The sequence below is a fragment of the Sciurus vulgaris genome, assembly GCF_902686455.1.
Source record: "Sciurus vulgaris genome assembly, chromosome: 7".
NCBI classification, from domain to species: Eukaryota; Metazoa; Chordata; class Mammalia; order Rodentia; family Sciuridae; genus Sciurus; species Sciurus vulgaris.
The window spans coordinates 118,048,363-118,061,150 of NC_136467.1; the positions used below are offsets into that span (position 1 = coordinate 118,048,363).

The window sequence follows — 12,788 nt, forward strand, 5'->3', positions numbered from 1 at the left end:
CATCATTTATTTTCCTAATCTCCTAATGTGGCAATTCCCAGTTCTTTTCCAACTTTTTTTGCTGTTACAAGTCATGCTGGTCCATGACCTTGTTAAGATCTATGTGACTGTTACTCAGTTATTTCCTGTTGATTTAGCTAGCTGCTTACCTCCTCAAATAATTGGAGTAGGTGTGAGTTCTCTATTTTAGAAGTCCATTGTCCAATATGATATTTAAATAAATTTTTTAACTTTGCTATAGAGTGGTAAGTACTGTGCTTCAAAACAGATTCTACAGTCAACCTGCCTGAGTTTGAATACTAGCTCAGCTGTTTGCTTCCTGTGTGACCTGACCTTGGGCAAGATATTTAACTTCAGATTGTACTTCAGACTCATTGCTTATGATATGGAGATAATAATAGTACTTCTCTCATAGGATTGTTTTAAGGATCAAGGAAATGGTATATACAAATAGCATAAAGGAATATCTAGCTAATGATAGAGGCTAACTATATGAAGCTTGTGTTGTTCTTTATTCATGCTATTAAATCTAAGTTTTCATGGGAAAATGTCTACCATCAGAACTTCATTTTTTTGTAAGGAATCTAGGGAGCAGAAAGAGGGGAGTAATGGTCTCAAGGGGGTAAAACACATACTAGGAAATGTTGCCAATCCTAATTATATGACTGGCTATCAATATTTATAATACAATGGAGTTCTGAATGAGGCCACAAGCTACCCAAGATCCCTTATTAGTAGTTTAGTGGAGACAGGAATAGTCACCCTACACACAACACCTAACACCCTGCCCTCAGCTGGCTCGTGTGTCCAGACACACTTGGATTCTCTGTAATAGTTCTTGTCCATATGGGTTAGAACGGAATGATCTGCATTTATTTTTACCCTTCCTCAAGGGTTCTTTTCTCCTAGTGAAAAATAGAAAGTCTCTGTTGACTTGGACTCCTCCTAAAGAGCAGACTTTACTGTGGTCCCTGGGCCTCCTCGGAGAGCCTTTTCTGTAAACATTCCCCTGTCCAGCAGGGTTCTGGCAGCTGGAGACCCCTCAGTGGGAGCAGGGACTAGGTATAAACTTGGGAACTATTTGGGGAGATAAGAAAATGCAGGGAATCTGAGGTCATTCATTCAGTCTTAACTAGCAGAAGGGTAAGCACATCAGAAACATCTGAATTAAGCATTTTTCAGCATTTTAATTAGTAGCCAAGTCCTTGCTTGATAAGAAAATAAGTTTAACAATAAACCAAATGTATGAAGGAAAGATCAGGCTTTTTTTTTTTTTTTTTTTTTCTTGTCTAAAGAGGCTCAGTGACCCTAAGTACTGAGAATAAAACTGCAATCCAAGGCCTGATTTTCATCCTTAGTCATTTGAGAGACTAAGTAAGTCCTAGAACAAGTAAAGCAATCTAGTTCTTTTAATTAGGCAGGAGGCAGTTCTTACTCATTTCTTTGGATCATGGTCTTGATGTCCTATTCTGTCCCTTGGGCACCTTGATGGACTCACCAAGGCCCAGTGAGCCTGAAGGATCTGCTAGTGGCCGCCCAGATCATCAGCAGCCTTGTATCTCACAGTGCTTTCTTGTGAGCACTCCCCCTTCAACCCTCCACTTGAGACTGTTTGCTAGAATATATCCTTTATGATCAAACTCTAGAGAAGTTACTTTCAAAAGAAAAAGCAAGAAGGAAGAGCTGATTAACTCTTGCTAACCCCTTAATCTCATCTGCTAGAAATTTTGTGGCCACTGGAAACCACAAAGTGCTTTCACTCCAGAGAAATCTAGAACTCATGGCCATTTTCAAACTTTCAGAATTTCTGCTAAGAAAAGTACAAGCAGATAATCATCTCTATTTTTTGAAGATTTATTCAATGGGATTGTACATCCAGACCACCTCATGGGTCACAGAGGAAGGTGGCAACTGCGAACATGTTACTGCTATGCCAGTCATGATAGCAGCAGTGCAGGCACGGTCTAGGGTACTCTGGAGCCATTGCAAATGAAACAGTTCTGCTTCACATGTACTGATGTGGAAGATAGTCTGTGAGAGTCTTCAGATAAATAAGATTGGCATGGTGGTGCATACCTGTAATCACAGGTGCTCAGCAACTGAGGCAGAGGATGGCAAATTCAAAGCCAGCTGGCAACTTAGTGAGACCCCATCTTAAAATAAAATACAGTTGGGGATAAACTTCAGTGGTAGAGCACTTGCCTAGCACACATGAGGCTCTGGATTCAATCTCCGGTACCACAAAAAAAGAAAAAGAATGGTGCAGAACATCATTGAGAGTGGAATCTCATTTTTGTGAAAGCAAAGAGAATCCACAAATGAATCTATTAGGTATAGGTGTCTGCTTCACTGGAAACCATAAGAATGTGTTTCAACTGTTAACAGTGAACCTGGGGCATTAAGAGCAACTCAAGAAAATAGGAATGGCAGCAGGGCAGTGGGCGCTTTCACCTTTCATTCACTCACAGCTGTGTTTGTCATTTTGTTCCTAAACATGTATTTCAGTAATACCTTACACACAAAAAACTTTTAATCGTTGTATCAGAAATGAATTAGCTCTATTCTGCAGAGAAACATACCAAACAGCAAAATAGGGCCCAAGACAAGTACCCCTCCACTGAAGGGTCTCCTTAAGAACGACAACGTAAATTGTCTTAGGGTTGCAAATGTCAGCTGTGCCATATTACAGATTATAGACAGCGACAAAAAGGACATCCAAGGGTTACGCTGTGATAGAAATCATTATGTCTTGAGAGGGCTGATAGGAACAGTGGAAGGGAAGTATGTTCAGCTTTTAAAGATGCTGAAAGCCTGCAAATATTTTATTTTATTTTATTTATTTTTACAGATTGCATTTTGATTCATTGTACACAACTGTGGTTTCTCTGGTTGTACACGATGTAGATTCACACCATTTGTGTACTCGTACATGTACATAGGATAATGATGTCTGTCTCATTCCACCATCTTTCCTAACCCTGCCCCCTTCCCCTATCTTTCCCTCTACACAATCCAAAGTTCCTCCATTCTTCTCTTACCACCCCCCACCTTCCCCCGCCCAACCCCGTTCTGTATCATCATCCACTTATCAAAGAAAGCATTCGGTCTTTGGTTTTTTGTAATTGGCTTATTTCACTTAGCGTGATATTCTCCAATTCTGCAAATATTTTCATAGCAATGCCAGAAAAATGTGCTGTGGTTGCATTATGATACCTCGCATCTTAGATATTGCTGGCCATCCTAAAACCCTCTTTACCAAGAGCTCCAGCTCAACATAGAAGGGAATGATTTGCATGTGAAGAAATTCATTGATTAACATATTTATGTTGAGAACCCAAAACCTGGGGGAGGGGGACACAAAGATGAATCAGAGCCAAGAATGTCCTCATGATACTTCTAAAGAGGAGCAGGGCAGGCGGGAGGCCAGGTGCATATAGAGACTGGAATGCAACTGGAACACATGTTGATAAAAACTGAACTGGGACTTCTGACTAGACTGCTGGGAGGGTCCCTCCAATGGGAGGTACTTTGTTTTCTGTTTTGTCTTAGGATAGAAAAAATATGAAACTCATTGTAAGCAAAGAGGAGAGAGTTTGTGCAGAGAGGTGATTAAAAAGTAATTAATCAAGGAAGCCCTGGAAGAAGCAGGAAGAGCCCCGGCAAGAGGTTAGGCTTAAGAAGGAGGAAAGGTATTATCCAAATTAAATCAAAGAAGGAAGAGGGCCTGGGTGTGAGGCAGAGCACCCTGAGATGAAGGAGAAGAAAACTGAGTCATCGCTTGAACCAGCTTGCTTTCTCACTGTGGTGAGAACTTGCTTTATTGATGAAGAGTGAAAGTAGTAGTAGACCTGGGAGTTATGGAAAGATCTAGAATAGCCACTGTGAAGACTGTAAATTAACCAGGAATGATGAAAAGGACTGTGGAGCATCACTCACATGTCAGCTTGGGCTGCGTAGCATGAATTTTAATGAAACTAATTTTTCTAAAAAAAAAATATTTTTTGTTACTTTCTATAGCACTGTGACAGCTAGGCACAGGAACAGAGAATTCAGTTTGACTAGAATGAAGGGACTGTACAAATCAAATCATTCATGAAAACTGCATTTGAACATTGATTGGAAATGAGCCAAATCATTGCATCATTATAGATTTCGCATTATCACTTTTTTCCCCTTAATTGTTGTAGTCCATTTCCTGTGAAAAAGTAGGGACAATATCTTGGACTTCAAATGTTAACCAAGTGTTGCCTTGAGAATTCCTAAACTTTCTAGCTCAAACTTGTTTCTCATGCATTATGTATTTTTTAGGCTGGAAAAACTAATAACATCCTTTTTGGAAGACCAGGATCCAGAGAGTAGACTAGAGGTTGGCGCTGATATGCGTAAAATTCATCACTGTTTTCATCATTTAAAGGTAAATTGAAACGTTTCCTTCAGTAGAAACCTTTTCCTGCCATGCTCAAACTACAATAAAAACTTTTCTAGTTGACCAACTCTTGAAAATTTGGGACCCAGCTTCACACATGCAGAAAACAGTGTGAGCTTTGACCCAGTGCTGTGATGACCACTGACTTTCTCCTGAGATTGTATCTTACTTGCCAATAGATAACTCAGACCATGAACTTCTAATTCTTCTGCTAGGAATCTCTACCTCTACACAGAATAGTTCTGTGTTCCAAAAACCAATTTTAAAATGGTATCAAGTGAATCATATCCTGCATTTTTAAATTTCTCCTTATAATTCACTTTCCTCTGCCTTGGGTTTTACCTTTCCTGATGAGGAGGTAGGGTTATCATTATGTGTTACTTCTACCTTAGCTGGATTTTCGCACACCTCAGTAAGATAATGAACATTGCCGTGGTCTCTGCTGTGGGCTGGGTTGGGCAAGGCAGCATTGACCAAGTCATGGAGAAGACAGATGTGCAAAGGATAATACATGATAGGGGCTATGATCAAAGCATGAATGGAGTGCTATTGTGTTATGTAGAAAGGGAAGCGAGTCCAAGAGGAGATAGTGTTTGAGGAAGAATTTCCCAATTTAGAGAAAGAGAGATAAAGATGAGGGAGAAGGGAGGCTGAAAGGCAGGTAGACCGGGAAGATGAGCTGGCGGGAAAAGGGACTGTGGAATTGAAGGAGGCAGGACAAGGCAGGCTCGCCTGATATGTTCAGGGAATTGTTAAAGTGAAAGAGTCAAAGACATGAGAAAATCTGGAATGGAGATGGGTGCTAAACTATTCTTTCAACTTACAGAAACTACTGAGTGACAAGAAGGTCCTCGGGAACAGTACCGTCTCCTCTGAAATCAAAGAGCAAGACTGCCAAGAACCGGTGGAAGAGGAAGAATATAAAAAGCTACGAGACATTCTAAAGCAGAGAGATAATGAAATCAGTATCCTTCCTGAAGCAATGAGAAGCCCTCTGTCCTGGCCTGAAAGTGGGGTGGAGACGGTTCCATGACTACCGCCAGCCACAGCACCCAGGGCCCACCCTGCCTCCCATTCACCTTGCTCCTTCCCATTGAGAAGTAAAATGTCCCTTCAGCAAGCACAGCCCAGTCACTCGTGAAAAAGAGTAGCCATAAAAGAAAACATTTGACCTTATGTTTAGCTTGATAGAGTTACTCTACAGAGAACATTTCAGTTCATGGAAAAGTATGAACTTTTTAATGCCATCTCTTAACATTAAATTTGTGAAAATATAGTTTTTGACTATTCTGTGGTGCTTTTTCTGGTTCAGTCCTGAGCCAGTAAGTTAGTTGGTTATCTTTAGCTAGCTAACCGGACACCAGGCTGACCACAGCCTTACCGTGGCCCAGAGTTTGTGGCTGCTGTGTGGGTGAAACTCAAATCATGGCTGAAAAAAAAAATGGCAAATGGTATTTAGCTTATGAAGAGCTGAGATTGATTTAAATGTAACTTTTTATTTAAAAGGCAGATCTACTGCTTTGGGTTCCACTTACAAATGTTTCCGAATTTGGAAGTGAGAAGAGATGAGCGTCCAAGACAGAATTTATTGGCTCCAGGCGACAGCACGTACAGGGTCCTGAGAGTAGTGGCAGCCCACGGGACCATGAGCTGCCCCTCCTTGCAGATGAGGCGGTTCCTTCTAAAGAGCTCCTGTTGGGGTGGTTAGACCTCAGGACTCCCTGAGATTTCTTCAGTACTGTTTCTCATTTTATCTTTCAAGCTTCTTGTAAAAGATTTGACATTTTCCTGACATTTGCAGCATTTAAACACACACAGGAAATCATTTCGGTCAGTTCATTATAAGCAGATATTTTTTACTCCTTTTTTAAAGTTTCTAAAAGATACTTTAGCTTCGGCTATTGTGCAAAATGCATAAAAATAGTCTACGTAAAGGAAATCCAGAAATAAAGAGGTTAAAAACAAACCAAATACAAAGTAGGTCTGCTGCCTGATTAGCTTCAGTCTCTAATTTTAGCTGAGCATTAGCAGACCCTGTATGTCCAATTCAGTAAGTTTTAGCTGCTTTATTATTTGGCCAGCAGTAGATTCAACTGTGGATCACACCCACACACGAGCCTGTCTGTGAGTGCTGCCCACAAGTGTTGTCACCCTGCATTCCTTTCCCTCTCTTACCCCATCCAGCTCCAGGGAGAGTCTCAGCCTGGACCTCAGCCGGGCCCCAGCCCCAGTCTGAGCTCTGCTTCTTTTCCTGGCCTTGATCCTAGTCCAGGATCTTCTCCCCTAAATACTCCTACCAACTTCTTAATCCCCTTCATGACTTATGAATGTCTGTGCGTGTAGGGGGATGAAATGAGATATGACAGAGAGGGAACAGGCCAGGCTTGTTCATATACATTTATTTTTATAAGAGAGCAAGCAAGAGAGAGACATACATCATCCCCCTTCTTCACTGTGGTGAATTTGGGTACCACTATTCACTTGGGGCTACACTAGATTCTTTACTGACTGTGAATAATACAGAGTTCCCTCCATCTGAGTCTCATATCCAAAATGATGGTGCAAAGGAGTCAGAGTGGACAGAACACTGCACTGGAATCCTCACCTGAAGTGAAATCCCAGCTCTTCTCGTGTTAGCTCAGTGACTACTCAGTGAAGCTCTTCCCTGTCCTTCAGCAGCAGGAGCACAAGACCTGCCCTGACAACCTCACTGTGCTGAGCAAAGCCAGAAAGAGCCCAGGCATTGTGGAACATTATGTAATGGAAGCTGTGCTGACACAAATGATAAGTAAACTCAGAAGAAGGGAAAAGCAATCGCCAACATGTAATCATCTCAAAATTTATGTTCATCAAAGGCTAAAAACCAATAAAGGCTCTTGATGCATCCAGTTATTCAGTCAGGTTTAGAGGATGTTTTCTTATCTTTCTTTCTACCAACAAGAGATGGTAGTGCTGTCAAAGAGTCCACCAACAACATTGAATGTCTGTCAATGGAGTGACAGAGGTTCCATTTCAGTGACATCATCCGTTTGAATAAACTCCAGATACAACTTCACAAAACATAGAACAAGGTGGATTCAATATCCGGCACAGCTCAGCCAAAGGGGAGAATCTTCCCAGATAAAAGACTGATTTACTCACAGATATATGCACAGCTTCACTGCCCACTTGACTTGTTTGGTTTACTTTTTATTTGCTCTTTCATAAGAAAATTTAAGACATCTTATTTAAACTAAGAACATTTTGAAGATCATCAAGTTTGCTAATTTTTCACCTAGTTTTGTCATGGTAAAAGACTAATAGCCTCCTTATTGTCCACAGCTGTGTGATAGGACTTTGGAAAGTTAAAATCTTGCTTTAGTCAGTCTTCACCATATGTTAAGTACAAATGGTATTGGGAATATTAACTGCATTTGGATCATTTGTATTTTGATCATGATAATCTAGCATGAGTCATTTAATCCTTAAGTCAAATTTTAGATATTCTGGTCAACATGTTAAAAAAGGAAAAGAAGAAAACTCAGGATGCTCTCCACTTATCTGGTATGGATAGAGGTGATATCAGACTCATCCAGAGCTCACCCTTCCCACCTGGAAACCCAGAAGGTCAGAGGACATCAGTATTCTCGGCCCCCACCCAGTCCCAGGATTTCAGCACATTCGGGTACAGATCCAGTTTGCTCCACAAAAAATCAGGTCAGTTGACTAAATGTCCAGGATTTTTCATTGCCTGTAATGGATTTCAGTGTCGGTTTAAATGTGCAAGGGATGAAGGCTCTAACAATGTATTGGTTAGAATTATTTTTCTGTCAAATCTCTTAAATTAAATACTAGTTCCCCAAATTAATGACTGAACTGAGAAAAACAAAAGTATGAATTTGTATAGCATTTAAAGATAGAACTGGAAGGATCTAGAATGGAAAAGTGAACTTTAGAGAAAAGAAAGAAAACCTTCCTCTGACCTTAAGAAGAAACAAATAAGACCAAATATCACATTATTTACATGATGTCATGTTTATTATTAAACCCAAATGAGCTATCTGTGCCAAAACAATTTTAAAGTATTAAATTTTAAAGTAAAAAAATTAGAGTATTTAAATTTTAAAGTATTATCACAATCTTATAGGGCCATAAATTAGCAAAATGATTGGGCCAACTCAGAAGCATCCTCCTCTTTTCTAGCTTTTAGTAGGTGTGTCAGTACTGCTGCTATGGAACCCTCCAGAAGTCCAGGTCTATTTGTGTATGTTTTCCTTGATAGACCAGCACGGCATGATGTACAGTCATGTGACTAGTGCCTTGTCCAGGATATGGAAGAATCCGAAGTATGGGATGTACTGGGAAAAGGGGCGAAATTTTCCCTTTTTGGCAACATAAGTTGACATTTTCTGTATAAACGTTTGTTGGAATGTACTACCTGACATGTGTGGCTTCTTGAAGGATCTAGCCTGGGAACAATCAGAGCATGGTATTCATTAAGAAGGGCACTCTTTAGTTAACAAAGACAACTTTGAGCGGTGTGGAGATATACTTTGTGATATCACATTCCTGTAGCTCTTAATTCCAAATCTCCCTGCATTGAATAGTTCTTCAACAACACAGTCGAATGAATTCAAACTCCCAGGAAAACAAAAATACCATTTATTATAATGACAGCAGCCAGTGAAAAATCACTGATTCCTTTCTGTGACTGTTTTCTATACAGCTTTGCTATATTTATTGTAGATAACAGCTGGGTGGGGAAAAAAAAAGCGGGGAGCCATCTGCGTTGGTGAATTCTTTACCCATCCATTTATTCATTCTTCTTTCGTTCAACGTGTATTATCGAGCATCTACTTTGTTCTAGGCACGATGCTAGTTATTATCACAGCCAAAGTTTACATAGCCCTTATATTTACCAGATACTGTGCTAAATCCTCTGTTTGAATTAACTCTGAAGTCCTTATCCCCAGAGAGGAGTCCTTATTTTACCCCCATATTATAGATGAGGATACATAGACAAACACAATCTCTGACCAGCCACTCAACAATTGATTACAAATTATATCAATATATTAGTAAGGGAACATCTGCCAGGAACCTTACCTGCAGTTAAGACCAGAAAGATCAAAAAGGGGTGTGAGGGTAGGTGTTGAGTGAAAGGAATGTTGTAAGGAAAAGGAATCAATTGCTTAAACAGCTTTGAAGGCCTTTGTAGTGGAAAGGAACATTTTAGGAATCCAAAAAACCAGGTATGGTTGGCATCTGAGGAGTGATGGAGAACCTGGGGAGGCAAGTTGATTGACATGTGCTGAGCAGATTGACACTAAGACCACATGACCTTAAAGGACCATTGTAGTACTTTAGGACAAAGGATAGGGATGCTGAGAGGGTGAGGCAGCAGAAGCATTTAGGATGCTGCGCGCACAGGGCTTGGTTGCCCATAGGATGTGGAGGATGAGGATGGGATTGGCCTCCAGGTCCCACAGTAGCTTATGAGACTCGTCATGATGGTGAAGAACAGTGAGTGCCTCTGCTGGCCACTGAGCACATGGTCTCTGCTGTTGGAGCCCAGAAAAAACGGTACCCCAAAGTGTGATGCTCTGCAACGCTACGTACATTGAACTGAAGGACATCAGAAGGGCCTCAGAAGCAAACTCTCTTTCCAGCCTTCTCCCACTCTCTTTCCTACTCTGTTTTCACCCCTTAGACAGGCCATAGACACCGGAACTCCTCTCCCCTAAAGCCAGACACAAAATCTAGAAATACCATCTCCCATCCCCCCATCTCTTTGTGTAAGAGTAGGTCGTAAAGAAATTCTGACTTACCTTGTCTGAGAATGGATCATAAGATGCTCATTCCAGAAGGTTCATCCAAGAAGCCAAACAGACGGCCTTGCTGAGCATCCCCTCTTCAGTTTTACATTAGATCCTACCATTTTGCCCACTTTTCTAAGTGGCTGTCATTGAACATAAGCATAAAAACGGAGTTTTCCCCCAGGTCTTTGGTCTCCATTCTGAAGGCTCCTAAATGTTATGTAACATTTGATTAAGTAAGTCCGCTATGCTTTTCTTTTGTTGATCTGTCTGTTACAGGGTTGTTGGCCATGATCCTTTGATGGGTAAGGAAAGGTATCAGACCTTCTTGACCCTCCTCTGCTGAAATTAAAGGTCATTGTCAGTACCTCTTGGCGCATGACGGAAGGAATTCTGTTTCCTGGCCTTTTTGAAACACATACTCTGTTGTGTCTGTGCAGAAATGACCTCAGATATCACTGCCCTGCCCTTGCTGTGAGCCAGACCTTTCAATTTCGATTTCTTCTTGTCCACACCATCCCCTTCTCATAATTCTCCTCCCCACAGCATCTCATAACCCTTCCCATTCCTTATAATTACAGTCAATTTTTTCAGTAATTCTTTTCTTCCCTGGATACTGCTATTAAAACAGACTATAGTTTTATTTGGAGAATAAATAAAATTTACTTAAATAGAAAATTGCTGAAAAAATAGTGGAAATTGTTTGTAAAGTCCAAGTACAAATGAGGTAAAAGTCTTGGAGAAGAGCCTTATATTTGAAAGGGTTTTTGAGTTGTTTTAACCGTCATTGGATACATTTCTAGCAATAACTTTAAATAGGAGTGGGATCACAAATGGACTGATAATGATCTAACCATTTGGGTAAGGAATTGATGGGAGATTGACTTTCTTCTTTTGGCGAAACTACAAATGGAATGAAAATTGTTGTGGATAAATTGATGCTGCAGAGCAACAGGTTATAGGATAGCTGATTATGATGTTACGATTCTAGGAGCTGATTAGACTTTTATTATTGCAGTGTTCCATATATGAGAAGCTCACGTGAACTAAAGCAAATACAAAAAATTAATAAACCTACTGTTTTGAAAGTTTTTGTCTTACGTAGGTGTTGTCAGTTTCTATGTCCTGTCCCTGGGGCTGTTTCTTATGCAGAGAGCAAGTAAATCTCACCATCTCTCAAATTGTTGTGAAATTGTCTCCCCCTCCACAACCCTCCCCTTCTTCCATTCATCTCCACTTGATGCTGAAAATGAGTCCCTTCTAATTAGAAAATGAAGCTGAATTTAGGGTTCACTAGAGAGCCCTGTAGGTCAAGTCTGCCCAGAAGCCTGCCAAGGCAGAGGAAGGTCAGGGACCTTTGGTTGTTGTTGTTTTAAAGGTTCAATGTTTATGTTGGTTTCATTGAAAAAAGGAGGAGGATTGGTCAGCTCCACAATTTGAAAAGAATCATAATGTTCTCTTTAAAATAAGAGGAGTTTTAAGGTTAGGTTAGCTTGAGGGGTTTTGTTTCTTATTTTCTGTTTCAGATCTCTGACTGTGTTCCAAATAGTTACTGGAACCAGTCAGTATTCCAAAGGCCCCAAGACTCAGCACATCCTCCAGCTGCTTGAGATGCTGACAGAACCCACTCATCACAGGGGACATGCTGGCATTTTAAAGATGGGGGTAGAACTCATTGGTAGAGCCCCTGCCTAGCCGGCGTGAGACCCTGGGTTCCAGCCCCAGCACCACAAAAAGAAAAATCGAGTAAGTTAAAAGTGAAAACAGTCTGGAGGGGCCAGACCCTTTTCTCTTAAATTCGGTGAGTGTTTGTTGAATCCCCACTCTGTGCATGGAAGGGTCCAGGGTTCAGGTTGTGGGCTGTACCAAGGTGAACTGAGAAGTGTCTCTAACCAGGAAACTCACATTTAAATAGTGGAGGCTGCCTCGTACCCAAACAGCAGAGAATAAAATATGTTGCTTTAAGCAGAAGTTGGAAGAAATGTTTTGGGATTTCAAAGGAAAATGAAAGAACTTAGTTCTTTATTTATTTATTCATATTTTATTGGTACATTATGATTATACACAATAGTGGGGTCTATTATTGTGTATTCATACATGCACACAATACAACAATGTAATTTGGCCAGTGTCATTGCCCAGATTTCTCCTGTACCCTTCCTCCTCCCTCACCAGGTCCTTTTCCTCTATTCTGCTGATCTTTTAATTTTCATGAGTTCCCCTGCCTTTCTTTTCCTTATGTGACAGAAAACATAAGACCCTTGATTTTTTGAGTTTGGTTTATTCACTTAACATTGTCAAGTTCCATCCATTTTCCTACAAATGACATCATTTCACTCTTCATTATGCTGAGTAAAATTCCACATTTTCTTTATCCATTTATACATTGATGGATACCTAGACTAGTTCCATAGTTTGACTATTGTGAATTGAGCTGCTCTAAACATGGGTATTACAATAGTATGCTGACTTTTATTCTTTAGAATAAATACCAGCAAGTGGTAGAGCTTCCATGCCTAGTCTTTTGCAGAACCTCCTCACTGATTTCCATAGTAGTTGTACTAACT

General features: G+C 40.5%; 1 protein-coding gene across 4 annotated transcripts in view; it reads left to right on the plus strand.

Annotated features, from left to right (window-relative positions):
* KIF6 (kinesin family member 6) overlaps window positions 1-12,788 on the plus strand; it is a 410,860-nt gene that overhangs the window by 210,023 nt on the left and 188,049 nt on the right. For all 4 annotated transcript variants that reach the window (XM_079148124.1, XM_079148122.1, XM_079148123.1 and 1 more), the window contains exons 11-13: window positions 4,309-4,414; window positions 5,253-5,391; window positions 7,907-8,122. In XM_079148124.1, the coding sequence (XP_079004250.1) occupies window positions 4,309-4,414; window positions 5,253-5,391; window positions 7,907-8,122 (461 nt within the window). The remainder of the gene's footprint in view (window positions 1-4,308; window positions 4,415-5,252; window positions 5,392-7,906; window positions 8,123-12,788) is intronic.